Raw genomic sequence first — 20,436 nt, 5'->3', positions numbered from 1 at the left:
GAGATTTGGTGGATGTTGCAACTGGTCATTGCATTGTAGATTGTATGTACATATTTGGTAAAGGTAAAGTAAATACAGAGAAGATAAATGTGTGGCCTTTCAACTCGCAAAGGCCTCAAGCCTTACACGCACTTCCAACCCACTCTAGATCTTACCAACACCAGCAGTGTTAGCAACATTCGAGCTCGCCGCCGACGCGCCAGCCACAGTCTTTCCCTGGAAGTTAACCAAGAAATCCGTCTGAGTACCACTGAAGCTTCCACTGCTTCCAAAAGAGTTAAGCTGGCAAGTGTGTCCAAGATAGGTCTGGCACACTCCGTTCGCGCCCGTCGAAGGCGCAGAAAACAACTGCCCCTTGTTGTTAAGCAGCGGCGTGTTGACATTTTGAAACACATTGCCCTCAGCAACAACCATACCACCGGCTTCAATATCAAAAGCATGACCCGTGTTGCTGTAGAAGTAGTTGTTTACCGCATGAAGCAGCGTGTTGCCCTGTCCACCGACCTTCGGGCTGCGGCCAGAGGTGTGGTGGATGTAGTTGCCCTTCATGGTGATGAGATCGCTGCCGCCGAGGAGGAGGATGGACCAGTAGTGGCGGCCATCGCAGGAGGCGGACCAGGAGGTGCTGCCGTCGAATTCAGAGTTGCTGATTGTTACGCGGCCCGAGGCGCCGTAGCCGGCTACGAACATTTGGCGGCCGATGAGGGAGATTTTGACGTGGTCTGCAGGGATTGTTAGATGTATGAAAGGTGAGGGAGGGGAGGGGTAGACGTACCGATCCAGACGAGGTCAGACTTGTCGAGGGTGATGGCGTCGCCGCCCCAGATGTACTGTGGGTTGAGCTCGGTGATGTGGATGTTTTGGATGATGATGTTTTGTGCTCCGTTGGCGATGCGGAGACCTTTGCCACGAATGACACCCTTGTTGCCAACACCGATGAGGGACTTGTTGGAGCCCAGGTTGATGGCAGTTACACCGGCATTGTCGTACTTGACCTGGACAGACGTGGCGCCTGCTCCAGCGTTGCCGTTGTCACACCAGTTGGCAGAGTTGATGGCGTCTTGACCTCCGTTGCCAGGGCATTTGTTGGATGCGGGACGGCAGCCGGTGGCTGTTGTGGTTCCCTCAGTACCCTTGAAGTTGAACTCTCGGTCGAGTACGATACAGCGTGCTGTGCTGTCGCTGAGCCAGGTCTTCAGTTGGGCTACCGAGGAAGGTACAACACAGGCTGCATTGCCACCTCCTGTGGTACCTCTTCCGAAGCCTTCGGGTGTGCCCTTGACTCCGTATGATTGCCTCTCTCCAAGAACGGCGGCGCTGGCTGTGTACGCGCCTGCGAGCGCAAGAATGGAAAACTTCATAGTGATAGACGAAAGAATGATGCTTTCCTGAAGCAAGATAAAGGCTTGATAAGTAGAAAGAGTGGCTTGACACTGTAGATAGTCCTTTACCGGTGGCACATCTGCTCTTTAAAAGCAATGCCCATGCTAGCTAGAAGGGTACCCCTCTGGAAGGATACTCGGCAACCATGCCGGCATCGAGAAACATCTGATGTTGAGGAGAGTAGTTTCTGCGCCTTAGTGTTGATTTCCTCCATTAGCAGGGCGGAAGGACCAGCGCTTGGTGATGATAGGGGCATGGTAAAGCACCAGCTCATGGCGCTAACGCACGCTCCAAATGACAGCGGCGCGCAGTCGAGAACGCCACAGGGACTGTGAGTAGTTTGACAGCTATCCAGATCCCTGCAATCTCATTCTCTTCAGGTACTGTCGCCGGTATGCTATCGTTGTGCCAGGGACCGTGAACATGTTTGCCCTGCTTCTGGAAGTTGGATCATTTCGGCTGTCGCGCTCGAGCCCTGATGAATCCTGCTCTTGGAAATAGATGTGGGCCCATTGTTACCGGACGTTCCTAATCGCGCGACTCAAGTGTTGACGGTATCTACTCAGGCGTTCGCACGTGTAGTCGATGGACGTGTATTCCACGTCGGTCCGAATGACTACACCACACTGCTGTTAGGTCGTACCCTAGTCGCTCATCTTTTCGCGATCAGCCTCGAGCTAATCGCTGGTCAGTTGATCTGGCTTCATATAGAGATAGCGCTTGAGCGGTGGAAGAATAATGCAGACCTCGGCGTTCTCTTCGGAACGGGTAGGGCGGATGGCAGACCCTGGGCTAGCACGTTTCGTCTCTCCGCACTTTGGTAGACCTGCGCTAGCGTAGCATATACCGGCGCTACAAGCACACCAAGCACATCTCGGCAATGTTTTGCCCGGTCTTAGACATGTCGGTGTTTGAGTTGCCAGCATTCGAGCCATACCGATCTATGCATGTTGATTCACGGAACAGAAAACCCGTCTTTGACAATGTGATGCTGCAAATAACCCAAGGTTACCCCAGGAGCAGCAACCGTATTCGCTTGCTTTGCGACTCTCATGCACGGAAGCTGCTATCCGCACCTGTCAAATGTCGGAAGAATATTCACGCGCGTAGCTCGTCGGACATTTAGATGACAGGACGCGATGGATGGAGACTACAAAGTGGATTTAAATGTCCGCAACCCACTTCCACATGGCTACCGAGTGTTCGGACGACGAGTTGAGTAATCGTGACTTTGAACGACTGCGATTCTTCGTGTGTCTGATTTTTCATAACATCGTAATGGCTTGTATTGCATGTAGTCATAACCACCCATACTCCGCTCTTATGCATCAAGTTCGTCCATGCTCATACGTAGTCTCTGTCCGCACAGCTCTGGATCATGCCCTTGTTGGTCGCGTCGTACTCAATCAAGTCGACCTTGCCGTCCTTCTCGACAGTGTTTGCCTGGACGAAGACCTTCCTGGGTGTCTTCTTCTTAAGAACGGCCGGCCTGACCATGTTCTCGTAGAAGGGCTCAACAGTCGTGATCTCATCGTACATCCTCTTACCAGCTGCGTAGTCGGCAGTGGCCTTGTAGATGTGCAGCTTCTGAAGGTAGTCATTCACGGCAGGGCGGCCTAGATCCAGGATGCGATCACGCTCGAGGCGAATGGTCAGGTCGGAGAGATCGTCCTTTTCCCACTCCAGCTGGCAGAACTCGACACCGGCATTGAGGAATGTGCGCAAGATAGAGAAGCGAGCTTGCATGTGGGCTTGACCCCACTTCCTGCTCTTGGGGTCCCAGAACTCTAGAGCTGCGATACCAGCGCGGGCCATCTGAAGGTATGCTGTGAAGAGAACGTCGCCGGCCTCACTGTTCATGTCGGCCTTGCCGTCGCCGAAACCGAACAGTTGCAAGATGGGGAACTCGCAAGAGAGCGCCATGGCGACACACTCGGCACGGCACTCCTCATAGGAAGCAGCGATCGTGCCGAATGTTGATCCCCAAGTCTGGCCTGGCTTGTACCAAGACTTTATTGGCTGGCCGCTTAGTGGTGAGATTGGAGGGTTCTCTTTGTCGAAGTTGAAAACGCCCGGCTCCGTCTCCTGGAGAAGCTTACCACAACCATGGCCTAGCAGCTCGTGGAGGCCGACCTGGACCTCGAAGGCAGGGTCTCGGTACTTTTGGTACGTGGCCAGGTCTTTGTCTTTTATGAAAGGAACAGCCTCGTTTGGTGCTTTTGCAGAGAGGATGTTGCCAAGCGATACGTTCTTGAAGCCGAAGTTCTGCCGAATGTCATCATAGTTGGGGATGTTGATTCCGGCAGGGATGCTGTTGATGTTAGATGAGGTCACAGAACAACGTTGAAAGTTTTCCTGACTTACCCACTGCCCGCAAATGTCAGCACCTCGAGCGAGGTGAAGTCAGGGCTAAGGAACTTGTCCTTCTCGAACGATTTGTCCCACGGTAGCAAAGGGATGTACTGTGGCGCGGTCTCGACCAACTTGCCAAAGGCTCGCGTCCGTTCCTTGTTGACCATGGCAACGAAGCCCTCCCACTCGCCACGGATGCCGTGCGGGTCGCGGTAGGTCTCGATGAATCCGATGTCCGATTCCACCTGAGGTCCCTTATCCTGTACCCAAGCCTTCTGGCTCTCCTTGAAGGCCTGTAGCGACCCCGTCCTGAAGCTCTTGGAGTATTCTTCCATCATCTTGATCTCGTGGTCATTGGCTGCGTATTTCTTCGCCTGCTCAATGTGGTGCGCGATGGTGTCCATCTCCTTAGAGTAGTCACCAAATACCAGCTTCACCTTGCTACCATCGTCCATTGTCCACTCGCTTTCTTTTAGATCGCGTTGTTCTGCCGATGGGTTGTCCGAGGCTGAAGCAATGAGAACCTCGTATCCATCCTTCGCCTTCTTGATCCGTGTGTTCTCCGGAAGCAGTCCTTTGCCCTCGAGGAAATCGCTCACGCTGGAGATTTGTTCGCTGGTGATGTCGGGGCTGTCGGGGTAGTAGGTCGAGATGTGTCCCGCACCGGGGTAGCCCAGATGCAGCTTTCCCACATCGTCACCAGCATATATGGCGTCCTTGAACTTTTCGTATATGGCCAGAGTATCTTTGGAGGCGGTCGCGAGTGCCTTCAGCTGTCGCGGTTCGAGGCGGGGCACGAACTTGCTGTCTCCGAAGGACTTGAAGTTGCCTAGGTTGCCTAGAAACTGCGCTGAGTAATCGAGGTATGCGTCAATCTCTTCTTGTGAGAGACCGGTGTCTTTGGCGAGAGAAGCATAGTCGCCCTTGGCGTGCTTATGGAGGGCGACGATGAAGTCGTAGATGTGCTCGGATTCGGGGGAGACTTGGCGGAGGACGACGCGTGTTCCGGCGAAGCAGGCTCTGTGGTATGTGTCAGTTACTATACCACATACTGCTGAGGCATATGTATGTCCTACACTGAGAGATGGTGGGCGTAGAGCTTCTCCTTGTCGCTGAGCGCATCGAAGTGAGGCTTGATGGTCAGAGGCACGACAGTGGGCGGGCTATCGGCCAAGTACTGCTTGAGTGTCTCGGAGTCTATAGTGGCGGTCATGTTGTTGGTGCTAGTTGAGGTTGAGAGTCGTCTGGTGAGCTCCAAGGGCATCGGCGGGGGGCTGATGCGGGCCCAGTAGCGTGGGCGTGGGGTAGCTGCACGTGTCTCACCTGAGGTCGTGGCAGGTTCGCGCCTTCCTGCAGCGCGCCATGGACCAACTCGCCCACTTGCCAACCTCCCTGCAAGAGGCTGCAATGAACGCGGCCTAGCAAGTATCATTGTCAGACGTCTTCGCTCTCAATCGGAGTAGAGTAAAAATTCCTCTCTTCGCCCGCTTAGCTGGCGCAAATTTCCGCCGAGGCGTTTTCCTTTCCGACGCGTCATGGTCGTGCCTTCTCCACTACCCGTCAACGTCACCTTCCATCCCACCAACACTCCCATCATCTCTCTACCTAGCCGCAGATCTCCACCATGGACGACCTTCCCAACGAATTGCTCATCCACATTGTTGACCAGTTGAGAGGCCCTACAACCTGGTCAGAACCAGCCGACTACAGCCGCACGCACGCTCTTGCGGCTCTTTGTTGCGTTTCCAAGAAGTTGTACCATATTGCCAGACCGTTGCTCTACGAATCGATAGACCTGCCCCCGACTGACGGTTTTCTGCCCCAGTCTCAAAGACTTTTTGCTCGTCTCCAAGAGCAGCCAAGCCTTCGCTTCGAGATCAAAGCCCTTCGACAGAAGACGCGTGCTAGGCTGAGACAGGACGGCGACGGCACTATGCGCGTCCGCGATGAGTACAGGACAGACATCACAAGAGACGTGAGAGCCTTTGGGCTAGGCACGGAAGACGCCTCAGCACTCGTGGGCCGTTGGCTAGGGTACGAAGACCTATACTTCGCTCTATTGGCATTTCGGACACCGAACTTGGAGCATTTATGGGCACGGTCGGCCGTTTCATACGACTGGCCCTTAGACGAATGTAAAAATACCCTTCTCGAAGGCATAGGTCGTATGGCTATGGGCGTAAGTTGGCTTCACACTCACCGTTTTGACAATCTCAAGATCTTGTATTTCGATTTCTCTAATTCACCGGAAATGTCCGCTCGGTGCGCGCTCCCGTTGTTACTTCTTCCCAGCTTGGATGAGCTTACTCTTGTCGCGTTGGGCGGCTGGTTCCAAATCCCCGAGAACGAATTTGAAGGCGAATGGGAAGGCGAATCCGAACACGAAGCCGCCGACGACGACTTGACCATTTTCGGCCGCCCTTGGTTGTGGCCAGTACGTTCATCGCCTATCACCAAGCTCTCGCTATTCAAACCAGTGTTCTCCGAGATTGCGGTCAAGAAAATGATACTTGCGTGCAAAGCTCTGGAGCGATTTGAATGCTCTCACCCACTGCGTTCCAGCACGAAAGATCAGTGGTTTGGGGCTCTCGTTCCTGCGCTGAATGATCACATCGAGAGTCTTCAGAATTTATCGTTACTGTGTAGGCCACCTCGTTGGCCCTCATTAGAGAACACTCGCATGGCGCAGCTCGATCCTCTCCATGAATTCACCAACTTAAACTCGGTCAGAGTCTCTTTGAATCTGGTTTCTGATCCGGGGGAAACTCTGAGTGCTAGAAACCTGCCTGCTTTCTTACCGCCAAGCATCACATCACTGCACGTCCACTATCCCCGTGAGCCAAACGACGAAGCCGATCAACAACTTCTCGATGTTCTCACCGCGTACAAGGACGGTGTCTTACCGTCACTGAAAGATGTTTACATCACATGGGTATACTATCAACGCAGAAAGGAAGAATTCGATCTGCTAGAACGACTTCAGTCGCTGGTACAGATCAAAGAGCAATACGAGACGTCATCCATTACGTTTGACATTATGTTGACAATCAGAGACGACAAGGGTAAGTGGCCATTGGTCAGGGGATAGTCAAGCCGTACTAATGCCTACTAGGGATCGGAAGCAATTGGCCGAAGCTGGCCAATCTAGGACTAGTCATGAATGGGACGTACCTGAACACTGATCCCTACGATGAACCTGACCAGAAGAGTGTCTTTGTCAATTTCACGACCTCTCCTGCTCGCTACACGGTGCAGGAACTACAGGATGATCAAGATCATTTGTCTTTCTGGTGAACCCGCGATTTGTATACGAGAGACCCCGGGGTATACTTAACACTCTTGTCAGCTTGGTTTCCCGGTCCTGAAACATGCTCATCTGGCCCGACATGAACTGGCTCACGATCACGATATTTTCAATCCGCCGGTCTCCTGGAGTCGAGGTCCAGTGTCGCGCGTATAGACGTCGATTGCGCAAATGTCGCCATCGTCCATATCTGTCAATACACCTTGGCCCTATTTTCAGCTTCTTAATGACTATGCGACATCAAGACAGCCTCTTCAGCGATTTCGAGTCTGCGGAGATGTGCGGATATGAAGCTTCCAGCGCTTCTTACAGCCACTTCGCGCCATCCCTCCTTACCCCCTCTTATCACAATACGACATCGAGAGACTGGGCCACCGAAGCCTCATCCTTGCTAATGACAGAAGCATCAGCGTCAACTGCGTGTGATACGCTACTTGACATCGCATTCATTATGCTAAAAGCTTCGGCACCGGGTATGGCGCCTTAATGCCTCTCTCATCACGAAAACATATATATAGTCCCTGGTAGCTCAAGGCGCTGCAGCTACGGGCCACACGGTCGGTGGAAGATCCGCTTTCAAGATGCCAGCTATGCCGATCAGATGCACTGAAGTCAATCTGGCGTTGATCGCTTGACAAGGACGAAGTTGGTCATGCTTGTTACTCTTGTGGTAGCAAAGCACGTGCCGCCTGCACCAAGTTATTTTGAGGATCAGAAGTCCACCAGATTTGTCGCCGTACTTCTAGTGCCCGGTCATGCATATGCCGAACAAGTGTCTAACAGCAGTCACTCATCAAAACGGCTTGGGATTCCGGATCACTGCGTGTGGCGGCATGGTATACCTTCTCAGTATCGCCGGATGCGTCCATGCTACCTAGAGACAGATGCTCCCTCAGCCTGGTACCTTCCATAGATGGGCTAGGGCTGACTGTGGGACATTAAGAAAATAATCTGATTAGTCAGCTATTCCCGGCACATCGGTCTGAGTTCATGTTGCGGCTCACAAGGCTGAGGCCGCCGCAATCGTTAACGACCCTACTCCGCTTGGGCTGATCAGCCACGAATGATACTCAACGCCAGAGCACTTGCTAGGCTAAATGCTGCGTGTAGCATAAATACGACGCATCGTGCTCTATTCAGTGCTCCTTCCCGAACTCAGTGGGGGCGGTGTCAGCCACTCCTCCTTGGCACAACAAGCACCGAGCAGCAAGGCTGAAAATCGAGGTATCTTTACATACCACAACACTGAATGTCAATGGCTCCAAACTCTTCGGCAATGGGCGGAATTCTGACCGGAGAAACACCATGGAATATATACACTGTCGCTAGGGATACATCAGCCACCCATGCTGGAAAGACCTACTTCAGACGAGCTTGAAACATTCATACCATGCAGAATTCCAGGCGACAATCTGCACTTGGCACCTGTGCATGATGACTCGGCCCCAAAGCCACGGCGTCGAAGTCAACATGAGCTTGGATCATATTTACATTTCCGGCGATGTCTCTCTATCACACCATCAAGAGACCATGCGCTGTAAGATGGGGGGCCAGCTTCATTGATTGGCAAACACGCATGCGCAGTGCTTTTTGACGGCCAGGAAGTCTCGATTAGACCTGATACTCGCTTTCCCCTGGCATTCCACAGATATCCGGTCGGTGGATTAGACGGCGACGGGACTGAGCCTCGACACTCACGCGCTCTAGGCCAGGCTGTTCACATGAACATAAGTAGAGCACGATGCTCGTTCTAACGGAGTAAATCCCAGCCTGAGACTTATCTGCATCTGCTAGAGTTTCCAGTCAAGTCTCATCCGACGCCTACAATACATTTCTCTTGGGATTGATATCATCCTACCTTCTCTATTATGTCTTCCTTCACCCTACAGAAAGTACTGCTATCCCTCCTGCTCCTAGCAAACGTTGCCATCGCCGTCCGCTTCAGTTTCACCATCCAGGAAGTACACGTTGGGGTCACCCGTGACTTGCAAGAAGACGACCTGCTTCTCGCCATCGCCTCAACAGCAGGCAGCAACACCATCAAGAACTCCTGGCTTGTGGGCGAGGTCGAAGCCGATGCTATCGTTGCAGCAAACGATACCGTCAAGTACACGCAGGAGATCGATGTTCCTGACTCTGCTTCGAACCTGTCTGTAGCCATTGGTGGCTTGAATACCGATGATGAAGATGAGGAATTGGCTTTCAGTAAGCAGTTCGTCGATATGTGCCCCATCGCTGCTAATACTTCACTAGATTTCGTGGAGGGCATAGCCGCCGTCGCTGCCGCAATCCCAGGTCCGCAAGCCCTCCCAGCTAAACTCCTCAGCATCGTGCTCGGTGTCATCGGAAATCCCTTGAACTGCACTGGTCCAGTCATCGTTGGTAATGCCTTGTATACCAAAGACCAGATGGACGAGCTCGAGCAGAACAAGCCCTCATGTGAAACCAAGGAGTACGGATATGACACTCCATTCGCTTGTGCACCTACCGGTCAGAATTCGAGCTACTCTGTTACTTATTGTCTTGAGCGACTTGACGCCAAGTCTGCGGCACCAATCAGTTCACCAAGTCTGGCTGCTCTAGTGACGGCCCTTGCCGTTGCCATCATTTACAGCGGCTTGTGAACGGTCAGCTAGAGCTTCGGACCGGATAGTAAAGGGAATCCTGTGAAGTGAGCGTAAGGTTATTGCGGGTTGTATCGTTCCACTTCAAGGCTGGGGAGATTTAACATGCGAAGAGCTACTTGGAAGGTTCACAATTCTGTACCTTGATTCCTTAGTTCCCCTTCGTAGACAACAATTGGCCATATAGTTTGCGAGAGATATACTGTCCCTATAGCAAAATACTAGAACTCTTTTTTGTTGAAGAGATCGCAGAACTGCCAAAATCAAGATACTAGATAGCAGTCGGGGTTACAGAAGTCTCCCAAACTCAGGGAGTGAGAATGGAGTCAAGTCTAGCGAGAAAGACTAGGGTATCAATTTACTATCTATTCATCATAAGCACATAACACCAGGCCCTAGGCATCAATCTCTGCCCTTAGGTTACCCCGTCCGCGAGCAATCGCATCGCCCAGGTCCATGTTCGAGGCTTGTCCACGCACGCTCGAAATGAAACGGCGTCCTCCATCCATGTTCTTCTTGTGCTTCTCTTCCTCCTCTGCATCCTTGATCTCTTGTTGTCGGACACGCTCAGCACGCTGCTCCTCTAGCGATGTCGCCTCTGCTTGCATTGCAGCTAGGCGGTCAGCAGCGCTCTGACGGGCTTCCGTATCATCGGCTTTGCTTTCAACTTGTTTCTCGACTTGTTTTCTCGGTGGTGTACGGTCCCGTCGTCGGTATGTGTCGCGGTCGCGAAGATCGCCACGATCCTCCCTCCTGCGTGGTGATCGAGTGCGGTCTCGTCGGCTGCTGTGTTTGCGGTATGGTGATCGTGAGCGGGATCTCGACCGTCTACGATGGCTGTCACGGTGGCTGTCGCGATCGCGACGATCTTCGCGGTCTTCCCTCCTGCGTGGCGAACGTGACCGATGGCGTCGGCTGCTGTGCTTGTGTTCGCGATCCCTGCTCCGCTCCCTGTCCCGGTTTCTGTGTTTCTTTTCTCGCTCCTTCTCTTTCTCGCGCTTTTCGACGTATTTAGCCTCTTTCTGCGCGTCCTTCATAGCCTTCAACTGCATCTCCATCTTCTGTTTCTGAATCATGAGGAGCGGGTCCTGGAGGACTTTCTTCTGTGTGTCGCGAGCAGTGTTCGCGTTCGTGTCGGCGGTGGCGGCGTCGATGCCGACTGCAGCGCCCTTCTGAAGGCTTTGTGTATCGTTCGACTTCAGCAGGTTGTCGATCCTGCGTTTGCCCAAAAGGTAGCCCTCGCGCTCCTCTGTGACGCCGGCATCGCCACTCGGGCCTGAATACATCCAATCAACCCTTCGCTGTACGACCTTGCCGCCATTCTCAGCTTGCAGTCTCTGCAGCTGCTCGATCGCCGCTTCCTCTTCACGTTCCTTGCGCAACTTCTCGATCAGTTTGCGCTCCTCGAGCGCAGACTTCTCCTCCTTCCACACTCTTTCCTGGTTCTTGCGCAGGTGGGGATGCCACGACTTCTTCAAATTGAGATCTCCTCCCATGGCTGCGAGAGGTGTGGTGTGTGTGCGGGTAGATGAAGTTCGTTGGTAGGTTTGCGAGTAAGGTGTGATGCGCGGGTAGGTGAGTTCGTTGGTGGGTGTGGTGGGTGTGGATGTGAAAAGGTGATGGAGGCTGGCAGATGAGTTGCGCGACAAAGTGCCAAGGCGCTAGGTCAGGCCCCACCCAAAAGTTGACCTCCGCGACTTCTCCGCCAAAGTTTCGAGCGGACGAATGCGCCCGTTTACAGCCCGAATATCCACGTCACGACAGGCGTTTCCCGACCGAAAGACGATTACGTACTCCGAGAAGAGTCTATCATATTGCGATCCGCAAAAGAATTACTTTCCGCGCAGCAATGGCGACGCGCAAACGAAACGAATACCTCGACGTTGAGGAAAGCGAAGACGAGGAGAGAGGCTATGACTCCGAGGAGGAGAGCAGAGCGCGCATGCTACCTACGTCAAAACGGCAAAAAATAGATCACGTCTCCGACTCCGAGGGCGATGCGGAGGAACTGGAAGATGATGAAGAACAAGACTTCAACGAAGACGGTGCCGAAGATGGAGAAGAAGATGATGAGCAACACGCACCGAAGCGCTTCGCCTCCAAGAGCGCCGAACTAGCACATCTCGAGAAACTCGCTGCGTCCCTTCCCTCAGAGATGAGGTTACAGACCACAAAACTCGGAAAGGCTCTGCCACCATCATCACTCAAGAAAGACAAGTCCGGCGTCATATACCTCTCGCGCGTGCCACCCTTCATGAAGCCAGCCGTAATGCGCTCCCTTCTAACACCCTACGGCGCCGTAGGCCGCATATTCCTCACCCCAGAAGACAGTACATCGCGCACCCAGCGCCTGCGCAACGGAGGCACGCGTCGCAAGCTCTTCCTCGACGGCTGGGTCGAATTCCTACACAAGCGCGACGCCAAGTTCGTGGCCGAGAACCTGAATGCGCAAACAATGGGCGGCAAGAAAAGGGGCAGGTGGCATGACGAAGTGTGGAATATTCGGTACTTGAGCGGCGTCAAGTGGCACAACTTGGTCGAGCAGATCCAGAATGAGAACGCGGAGCGCGCGGCAAGACTCAGGTTTGAGATTTCGCAGGGCAAGAAGGAGAACAAGGCGTTCTTGGAGAACGTGGAGAGAGGCAAGATGGCTAGTGGTATTGAGGCTACAAGGCGGAAGAGAGGAGAAGATGTCGATGGTGATAACGTGGCGACCGAGGCAGCAGCGGTACAGGAAGTAGATGGGAAGCCAAAGAGGCGGAAGGGAAGGCTCGAGTTCTCGCAGCATACGGCTACGAGCAAGGCCATGAAGAAGCCCGAGCCGGGTCAGGACGTGAATAGGGTGTTGAGTAGTATGATGTAGAGCGTTGCGCATGATATCCAAGAATACGAGTATATTTCAGACTTGAGCCAATGTCCTCAGCCATATCTATGATGAAAGTGTGTGCCATAACGTAATAGTAATAACGCCAAATCCCTAATGCCTTTTTGAATCAAATAACGCCGGCCCTTGGGAGCACAATGCCAGGGTATAAGTACAGTATCGTTTTCTCGCCCCGTTTATATCGCGGTGCCTCGCTCGAAGCTGTCCCGTATCTCGCTCGTGTACTTGTTGTAGAAGCGCGAGAGCTTGTCGTTGAACTGTTTGTTCTTTTGGTTGATGTACGTGACATCGCCCATATCCTCTGAGTCGCGTATGCCCCTCGCTGCCCTGGCCTTCAACCTGGCGCGCTCGCCCTTCTCCAAGTCTTCTACTAGCCTATCCACGGCTTCCTTCGATGGCTTGTGGTCGTGACTGTACGCTTCGTCGACTGGTGTGTTTATGCGCCCTTGATTGTCGACGGTGTAGATTTCGCCAGCATCCGTTTCGACGAGTTGGAGAAGTCCGGAGGATACTTGCGATTGGAGTTTCCTTGCCTTCTCCTCGGCATACGCCTCCAGATCGACCTTGCTCATCTGACCGATCTGCCTCTTGTACACCTTGTTCGCCTCGTTCCTATAATCCGCAAACGCGACTCCCTCCCTGTTCTTTGACTTCTTCTTGAGCCTCTTGTCCCAGCTCTCACTCTCTTCAATTGTGTAGTCCCAATTCCTCTTGCGCTCAAAATCAGGGTCTTCGGATTTGAGGAGTTTGTACGAGGCTTTCTCGTTGAGGGCGCCGAGTTTGGAGATTTGCGCGAGGCGAGAACTGCGGTCTTCGGCATCGCGAACCTCGCGCTCTGTCTCCTTACGCCCGTTTACTTTGGCTGCTTGGAGCGCTTTGAAGCGGGCCATTCGCGCAGCGAGCGCAGCTTTCGGGTCGGGGTCTGTAGTCGCACTGAGAGAGCTATCTTCCGTCGAAGCGGCCTCGTCAACTGTGATCGCATCTTGCGCTGGCGCTCCATTCGCGCTCATGGTGGCTGATGCTTCGGCCTTTTCGACTTTCGGCGGTACGGATACGGTAGTGACCTCCTTTTCGACATTTTGAGGGGCTTCGGGCGCGGGCGCCGCTTCGTCTACTTTCGTCAGGTCGGCCATGGTGGGTTGTTGTTGCTGTGAGGGCAGTCGCTCCTCCGCGAAATGTTGGATTGACGACTGCCAAGACACTAGCGTGGTTGCATGCGACAGCCTCGACCCTGGATGACGCTTCATCACTTCTCAGCGTGACAAAGGCTAAGCACCAGTTCTGCAAGCTCGGCAACACACCAGATGTATCAGAGGTACAACTATCAATATGCTTGATGGCCTGCCTGTCGTATCCCGACGCGATCTAACATGCGTTTCCGCGTTCCGCCTAGCTTCCCGGTCACATACTACATCTGAAAGATCAGTGAGACACCGACGTGCAACGACATGTCGATCTCCTATCGAATAGGAAGATCTTGATCATTGACCGCAGCAATTTTCAGACGCAGCGACGCAGCTGATTCTGGGGCCATGCCCTGTGTAATGTTCAGGAGGAGATAGTTCCCAAGGAAATCGCACATGGGTACCGAAATGGAGTGGACATTGTGGGGTTCTTACCGCTCAGAATATGGCTCAATTCCTCGAGGTCGCTTCTCGGAGATTTATATATGATAGCTATAGTACTTCACGGAGGTAAGCACCGGGTAATTCCACCACTCACAGCGACATTGCTGCTCGATCATACCGCTATGGCGGGGAACAGCTCACAGAGGATCTTCGTCGTATACTGAATGCACAGGAAGCTCGGTCTTGAAGCCGTTTGTGGGGCACTCAACTAATAGCATCCCTGCGGCGTTCCTCTAACATGGATAAAGGCTAAATGGAGATGATGCTTATACAAAAGCTTCACCTACCGCAATTCACGGCATGTCAGTCGTTTACGAAGCTCCCTAGGTGTATTTCAAGGGATCAAGTCACCTCAGACTCCAGTCATGGCGCTCTCCAGCTACCTCGTCCTGGCGCTGACAACCTTCGGGAGTACATACGCGTCCCTACTACCCCGACAATCCTCCACTGTAACCGTCGACTTGACCAAAACCTACCAGACCATAGATGGCTTCGGTATATCGGAAACCTTCCAACGCGCGAACCAGATGCATGCTCTCTCGCCTACACTCCAACGCTACGCCCTTGACCTGCTCTTCAACCGTACATCAGGCGCCGGCTTCTCAATTCTGCGGAATGGCATCGGTTCATCTCCGGATTCGAGCAGCGATCACATGGTTTCCATTCAACCCACGAATCCCGGTGGTCCGAACGCGACACCGAAATACGTGTTTGACGGCAATGACAACAGCCAAGTCTGGGTTAGCACCGAAGCAGTGAAGACGTACGGCTTACGCACTGTATATGCAAATGCGTGGTCGGCACCAGGATACATGAAAACGAACAACAACGATGCAAATGGAGGGTCTCTGTGTGGAGTATCCGGTGCCAGTTGTTCGAGCGGAGATTGGAAACAGGCCTACGCCAACTATCTAGTTCAGTACATCATTTACTACAAGAACATCGGGGTGGACATCACGCATCTAGGTTTCTTGAATGAACCTGATCTTACGACGAGCTATGCCAGCATGAGGAGCAACGGGCAGCAAGCCGCTGATTTCATCAAAGTACTACGGCCAACACTCGACAAAGCAAACTTTACGAGCGTAAAGGTTACATGTTGTGATGCCGAGGGATGGAGTAGTCAGCAGAGTATGATGAGTGCACTGAGTAGCGTGAGTAGCCTGTTGGGTACGATCACCGCACAGTAAGTCCTCCACCCAAGCGCCGGAACCGCACACTGACCACCATGTAGTTCCTACACATCCCAGCCCAACAGCCCAATAAACACCCCCCACCACGTCTGGCAAACCGAAAACGCCGACCTTCAAGGCGCATGGACAACAGCCTTCTACACCAACAACGGCGCAGGCGAAGGCCTAAACTGGGCGAACAAAATCCACACTGCACTCACCACCGCCAATGCCTCCGCATATCTATATTGGATCGGCGTTCAAGGCGGCGCAACGAACAGCAAGCTGATCCGCATCTCCGATGACAAAGCATCAGTCATACCGAGTAAACGTCTCTGGGCATTCGCGAATTGGAGTAGACATGTGCGACCGGGTGCTGTGAGAGTGGGTGCGAGCGGTGGGCCGAGTGGGAGTCGCGTTAGTGCGTTTAGGAATGTGGATGGGAGTTTGGCGGTGCAGGTCATACAGGGAGGGACGGTGACGGGTGCCGTTACGGTTCAGGTGAGTGGCTTTGTTGCTAAGAAGGCGAAGGCGTGGATCACGGATAATGGACATGATTGCGATGAGATTGTGGCGACGGTGGCGGCGGATGGGGGTAGTGTTAGTGCGCAGGTGCCGGGGAGAAGTATGGTGACTTTTGTGCTTAGCCCAGCGGCTTAGTTGAGGGGTTATGCGATAGCATGGAGATGGCAGTGATAGTGCGTATCAACAATGAATCTGACAGCAAGATAATGAGATTCATCATACTGCCGTACATGGTTAATCTCACGTTTCTTAAAAGAAAGTAGTGGGCACAGATATTTCGCTACAAGTCCGTCAAAGTTTCATTGCTGTACGGCTCAATCATGATTCATGTCGGCGTTGTATCGATCCGCTCTCTACACACAGTTTCGTCTAGATAGGCTCGTCTCTCGGCTCAATAAGCACCTCGTTCACAGAGACGTGATCCGGCTGCTTGAGCGCATACACAATGCACTCAGCAACGTTCTCTGGATCCAGTACCTTCGCGCCAGTTGGCTCTCCAAACTTCTTCAACGCCTCCTGGTCAGTGCTCATACCCAAGAGATCTGTCGCCACGTTTCCTGGCTGCACAGCAGTAACTCTCAGCCCAGTCCCAGCAGTCTCGAGCCTCAAGCTTTGCAGTGTAGCTTCGACGAAGAACTTCGATGCGGAGTAGACGCCGAGACCAGGGAAGACCTTTCGTCCAGCATCCGAGGAGATGGCGAGAAGGTGGCCCTTTCCGCGCTTGAGCATCGAGGGTACGATGGACGAAATGACGTTGAGAAGACCTTTGCAGTTGACGTCCACGGTCTGGTTCCACTGGTCGGTGTATGTGTTGGCCATCATGGTGAAGTACATTACTCCCGAGACGTTCACGAAGATATCGACGGGCCCAAGCTGGCTCTCTGCTGCGGCAACGAGTGCCTCAACCTGAGCCTTGTCGGTGACATCGGTCTTTTGCGTAATGACCTTGCCTTCGCGGATCACAAGGCGCTTCTTAAGGTCTTCAAGGGCGTCGATTCGGCGTGCTGCGAGGGCGACGTGGCAACCCTCCCTGGCAAGAGCAGTGGCGGTGGCAGCACCAATACCGGATGATGCGCCCATGACTACGGCAACCTTTCCGAAAAGAGGACCTCTTCGTGGAAGCCTAGCAGAGCCACCAGCAGCATCCTGGTGCGCGGGCGGCTTTGGAAGCCAGCCACGTGCATACCAATGTCGTGTGTATGTCTCAAGTAGTGTTTGGTCCACCTTTGGGCGCTCCACCGCGAGGCGCAGCGGCCTGGTCTTCGCATTATCGAGCACAACAACATCCCTCAGGAACTCGACGCTTGGCATACCGCTTCGTAGGATATCAACGGTGAAAGCTCCGTCACCACCCTTGGCAGAACCTCGCTTGTCGTCCCAGAGGCTGGTCCACTTCTCGAATTCCATCGGCTGGGTTGGGTAACCTAGCGCGCTGAGATCTTCGAAGACCTTGCTAATGTCGACTGGGTCAGGGTCTCCAATGTGGAACATCGTCTGATCGGTCTCGGTCTGGTTGCTAAGGTGCATTATAGCCTTGCTGACGAAGTCGACAGGAGTCATCTCCGCGCGCCAGCCCTTGACATCAGGGTAGTAGCCGATTCTGATCGACTCGACAATCATGGCTGTCAACAGATCCCATGCGTTAGCAGCACCTGTCTCACTGTGGCCACTGATTGTTCCAAGACGATGAATCTTGATGGGAAGACCCCTTCGGCCAGCCTCTAGAGCGAGCTGTTCAGCGACCCACTTAGTCTGACCATAACCATCGGCAAGCTTGGTAACATCATCGACCTCCAGCATGGCATCTTCTGACCATCCTTCACGGCCCTTTGCAGGCAGAAGTACTCCGTTCGTGGAGATGTACTGTACGGTAGCACCGCCCTGAGCGGCAAGACGAAGAACCTCTCTTGTACCACCAACGTTAGGTTTCTGCAGCGCAGCATAGGGGTAGACCAAGTTGACAGTGGCAGCTGCGTGAACTATCACGTCCAGACGGTCGGCCAGGGCCTTGAATGTGTCCGGAGCGAGACCGAATCGTTTACGCGACAAGTTTCCTGGAAGAATTTCGACACGCTCCATGATGTTGTCGCTCCACAGACCGAAGTCCAGCAAATTCCTACGTATCCTAGCAATACCAGCAGGGATATCGTCCTGCGAAGAATCGGCGAATCGGACCATACAGACGATCTGGGCAGATGTAGTTTCAAGGAGATCTCGGAGCAGGAATGCGCCCAAGAATCCAGTGACACCAGTGAGTAATACAGTCTTCGCATCCTTCAGGGCACACATCTTGGCGTCTTTTGGCTGGATCTCCTTATCTAGTACAGAGTCTGCTCGCAGAACGGCCGGCAAATTCTCCTGGACTTCGGCGGTGTGACCATCCCGGATAGCCCGAACGGTATCGAGATGTCCATTGAGAGTTGCTGGAGTGGCGAGGCGTGCGACCGGCACCCTGAATCCGAAAGTGTTCGACAGGCGCGCGGCGAGATCAGCAAGGAGTAGTGAGTGACCACCGAGATCGAAGAAGTTGTATTCTGGAGTGATGGAGCTTGGGCTGATGCTCAATATAGACGCCCAGATCTGGGTGATCTGTTCGATGGAGATGGGACTCTGCTCGAATTTGCGTGCGCTTCCTGTGGGGGATGCAGGCCTAGGAGGAGGAAGTGCCTTGAGGTCGACCTTTCCAGACACATCGCTCCTGGGAAGACTGTCCATCTCTACCCAAAGTGCGGGTATCATGTAATGGGCAAGGTATGCCATTAGCATGCGCCTGGCGGTCGAGCTGCGGCCTGTTCGGTCGATCTCGACTTCTGGACGTTCTGCAGACGCTTCTTTGTCCCGTACGATGTACGCAACCAATTGTCGATCTATGCCTTCGCCGAAAGGTACGACAGCGCAGTGGCTGACAGCCAAGTGGTTGAGAATCGCACTCTCAACTTTTCCTGGTACCACAGAGTATCCGCGGATCTTGATCATTGCGCCAACGCGTCCAGTGATCTCAAGCAAGCCATTTGATAGAAGACGTGCCTTATCACCAGTCCTGTACATGCGAGCACCGGTCTTCGAGCTGTAAGGATTCCGGATGAATGCTTTGGCGGTGGTCTCCGGGCGATTAAGGTATCCACGAGCAAGCAAGTGTCCACCTACGCAGAGCTCGCCATTTTCTCCTTCGTCCACTTTCTGGCCACTCTCGTCCACGATGTAGATGTATTTCCTGTCAATGAGCGGCGGTCCTACAGGGCAATAGGCAGCATCCTTGTCCAGCTTCTCGAGCATATCCTTGATGTCTCCACAAGCGATCTCGTGAGTTTCGCATGCGCTGTACACATTGAGTAGGCGGGTATTAGGTAGAGCTTTGATACCACGACGTGCAAGGTCGGTGGTCACAACTTCGCCGTTAAGCCAAACAGTCTTCAGGTTTGGCAGGCGCGTCTCCAGCGCTTGGTGACGTGCAAGAACGGCAGAGAAGAGTGTTGGTGTGAAAAGAGTCTCTGTGATCTTTTTCGAGGCGAGTAGGTCGACCAGCATGCGCGGATCATAGCTGGCCTCGTCCGGTACAGCGACAACAGTCGCACCTCGCAACAGCGGGCGAAGAATTTCCCAAACGAAGAATACATTGCAGGCCACCCGGTCGCCTGGCTGTATGTCTGAGAGTCCAAATCGAAGGTTATATGAGAGAACCGCCGCTCGGTGTGGGTTGGCGATGCCTTTCGGCTTGCCAGTCGTTCCACTAGAGTACGCAACAAAGGCCAAGCGGTCCAAATCGGTCTCCTCGGGCAATGGCTTCAACTCTGACTCGCTCAACTGGCCGTTGGTAGCTGAACTGGTTTCATCCAGAACAACAAGCGGAGTGCTTCCCTTGATCTTGCCGACTTCGGCGCTGATAGTTACCACGACGGTAGGTTGAGCATCCTCTAGAACATCCGCAAGGAGGTCGGGAGGGTAGGCCAGTTCCAGGACCAAGAATGCACCGCCGGCCCGTAGGGCTGCTAGAGAGGCGATCACATAGTCGGCGGATCGCGGCAACAGGACACCTACCAAGCTGTCACGGCCGACGCCATGACCCCGCAGCCGGTCGGCGAGGGCAGCGACTTTGTCGTGGAGCTCCTGATAAGTGTATGTATGCTTGTCGTCTTCCAAAGCAATCAGATCCGGGGTAGCTTGGACCTGTTTCGTGAAAAGTGCCGAAAGGTCCTTGGTAGTGTCGACGACAGACATGGTCTGGAATTTTCCAAAGGAGGGGCAGATGAAAAGTCAAAGTTTGCGAGTAAAGGGTACTCAACGTCTTATTTATTGAGTTGTACACCCCATAAGTCGGATCGACAGCCCTCGTTGAGTGATGCAAAGCGTGGGGAATTTGGCTCGTTGAGGATGAGGTGGTTCGCTAATTCCTTCGCGCATCATGGCACTTTCCTTGTCTTGAGGTGGTGCCGAGAGGCCTGCCGATAACGTCATTTGCTAGCGTTAACTAACAATCCAACAACCCCATATCATTGCTCAGTGATGCGCATCGTTGGGGCCGTCGGAAAGTTGCCTTTGGCTGGTTGGTCCTTTGTTGACAGCT

The 20,436-nt window shown here is 53.4% G+C and overlaps 9 protein-coding genes across 9 annotated transcripts; 4 read left to right on the top strand and 5 right to left on the bottom strand.

Annotated features, from left to right (window-relative positions):
• Positions 1 to 144: 144 nt before the first annotated feature.
• Positions 145 to 1,361, bottom strand: J4E88_003350 (uncharacterized protein; the record flags this gene model as incomplete). The annotated part of the gene is made up of 2 exons (XM_049397003.1): positions 145 to 722; positions 776 to 1,361. The coding sequence occupies 2 exons, from the start codon at positions 1,359 to 1,361 to the stop codon at positions 145 to 147; spliced, it is 1,164 nt and encodes a 387-aa protein (XP_049257345.1).
• Positions 1,362 to 2,727: 1,366 nt separating this feature from the next.
• Positions 2,728 to 4,948, bottom strand: J4E88_003349 (uncharacterized protein; the record flags this gene model as incomplete). The annotated part of the gene is made up of 3 exons (XM_049397002.1): positions 2,728 to 3,694; positions 3,748 to 4,755; positions 4,812 to 4,948. The coding sequence occupies 3 exons, from the start codon at positions 4,946 to 4,948 to the stop codon at positions 2,728 to 2,730; spliced, it is 2,112 nt and encodes a 703-aa protein (XP_049257344.1).
• A 411-nt stretch (positions 4,949 to 5,359) lies between these two features.
• On the top strand, positions 5,360 to 6,823 carry J4E88_003348 (uncharacterized protein; the record flags this gene model as incomplete). The annotated part of the gene is made up of 1 exon (XM_049397001.1): positions 5,360 to 6,823. The coding sequence occupies one exon, from the start codon at positions 5,360 to 5,362 to the stop codon at positions 6,821 to 6,823; it is 1,464 nt and encodes a 487-aa protein (XP_049257343.1).
• A 2,084-nt stretch (positions 6,824 to 8,907) lies between these two features.
• Positions 8,908 to 9,663, top strand: J4E88_003347 (uncharacterized protein; the record flags this gene model as incomplete). Its single annotated transcript, XM_049397000.1, has 1 exon — positions 8,908 to 9,663. The coding sequence occupies one exon, from the start codon at positions 8,908 to 8,910 to the stop codon at positions 9,661 to 9,663; it is 756 nt and encodes a 251-aa protein (XP_049257342.1).
• Positions 9,664 to 10,058: 395 nt separating this feature from the next.
• Positions 10,059 to 11,159, bottom strand: J4E88_003346 (uncharacterized protein; the record flags this gene model as incomplete). The annotated part of the gene is made up of 1 exon (XM_049396999.1): positions 10,059 to 11,159. One exon carries the CDS (start codon positions 11,157 to 11,159, stop codon positions 10,059 to 10,061), a length of 1,101 nt encoding a protein of 366 aa, XP_049257341.1.
• Positions 11,160 to 11,512: 353 nt separating this feature from the next.
• Positions 11,513 to 12,526, top strand: ESF2 (RNA-binding ATPase activator esf2; the record flags this gene model as incomplete). The annotated part of the gene is made up of 1 exon (XM_049396998.1): positions 11,513 to 12,526. The coding sequence occupies one exon, from the start codon at positions 11,513 to 11,515 to the stop codon at positions 12,524 to 12,526; it is 1,014 nt and encodes a 337-aa protein (XP_049257340.1).
• A 197-nt stretch (positions 12,527 to 12,723) lies between these two features.
• On the bottom strand, positions 12,724 to 13,680 carry J4E88_003344 (uncharacterized protein; the record flags this gene model as incomplete). Its single annotated transcript, XM_049396997.1, has 1 exon — positions 12,724 to 13,680. One exon carries the CDS (start codon positions 13,678 to 13,680, stop codon positions 12,724 to 12,726), a length of 957 nt encoding a protein of 318 aa, XP_049257339.1.
• An 860-nt stretch (positions 13,681 to 14,540) lies between these two features.
• Positions 14,541 to 16,007, top strand: J4E88_003343 (uncharacterized protein; the record flags this gene model as incomplete). The annotated part of the gene is made up of 2 exons (XM_049396996.1): positions 14,541 to 15,361; positions 15,410 to 16,007. 2 exons carry the CDS (start codon positions 14,541 to 14,543, stop codon positions 16,005 to 16,007), a joined length of 1,419 nt encoding a protein of 472 aa, XP_049257338.1.
• A 234-nt stretch (positions 16,008 to 16,241) lies between these two features.
• Positions 16,242 to 20,090, bottom strand: J4E88_003342 (putative NRPS-like protein biosynthetic cluster; the record flags this gene model as incomplete). The annotated part of the gene is made up of 1 exon (XM_049396995.1): positions 16,242 to 20,090. One exon carries the CDS (start codon positions 20,088 to 20,090, stop codon positions 16,242 to 16,244), a length of 3,849 nt encoding a protein of 1,282 aa, XP_049257337.1.
• Positions 20,091 to 20,436: the final 346 nt, after the last annotated feature.

The sequence above is a fragment of the Alternaria novae-zelandiae genome (genome assembly GCF_023758075.1).
Source record: "Alternaria novae-zelandiae strain BMP 2774 chromosome Unknown scaffold_5, whole genome shotgun sequence".
Taxonomy (NCBI): Eukaryota; Fungi; Ascomycota; class Dothideomycetes; order Pleosporales; family Pleosporaceae; genus Alternaria; species Alternaria novae-zelandiae.
Note: the sequence above shows the minus strand (reverse complement) of the source record. Positions and strands in the feature narration are given on the sequence as shown.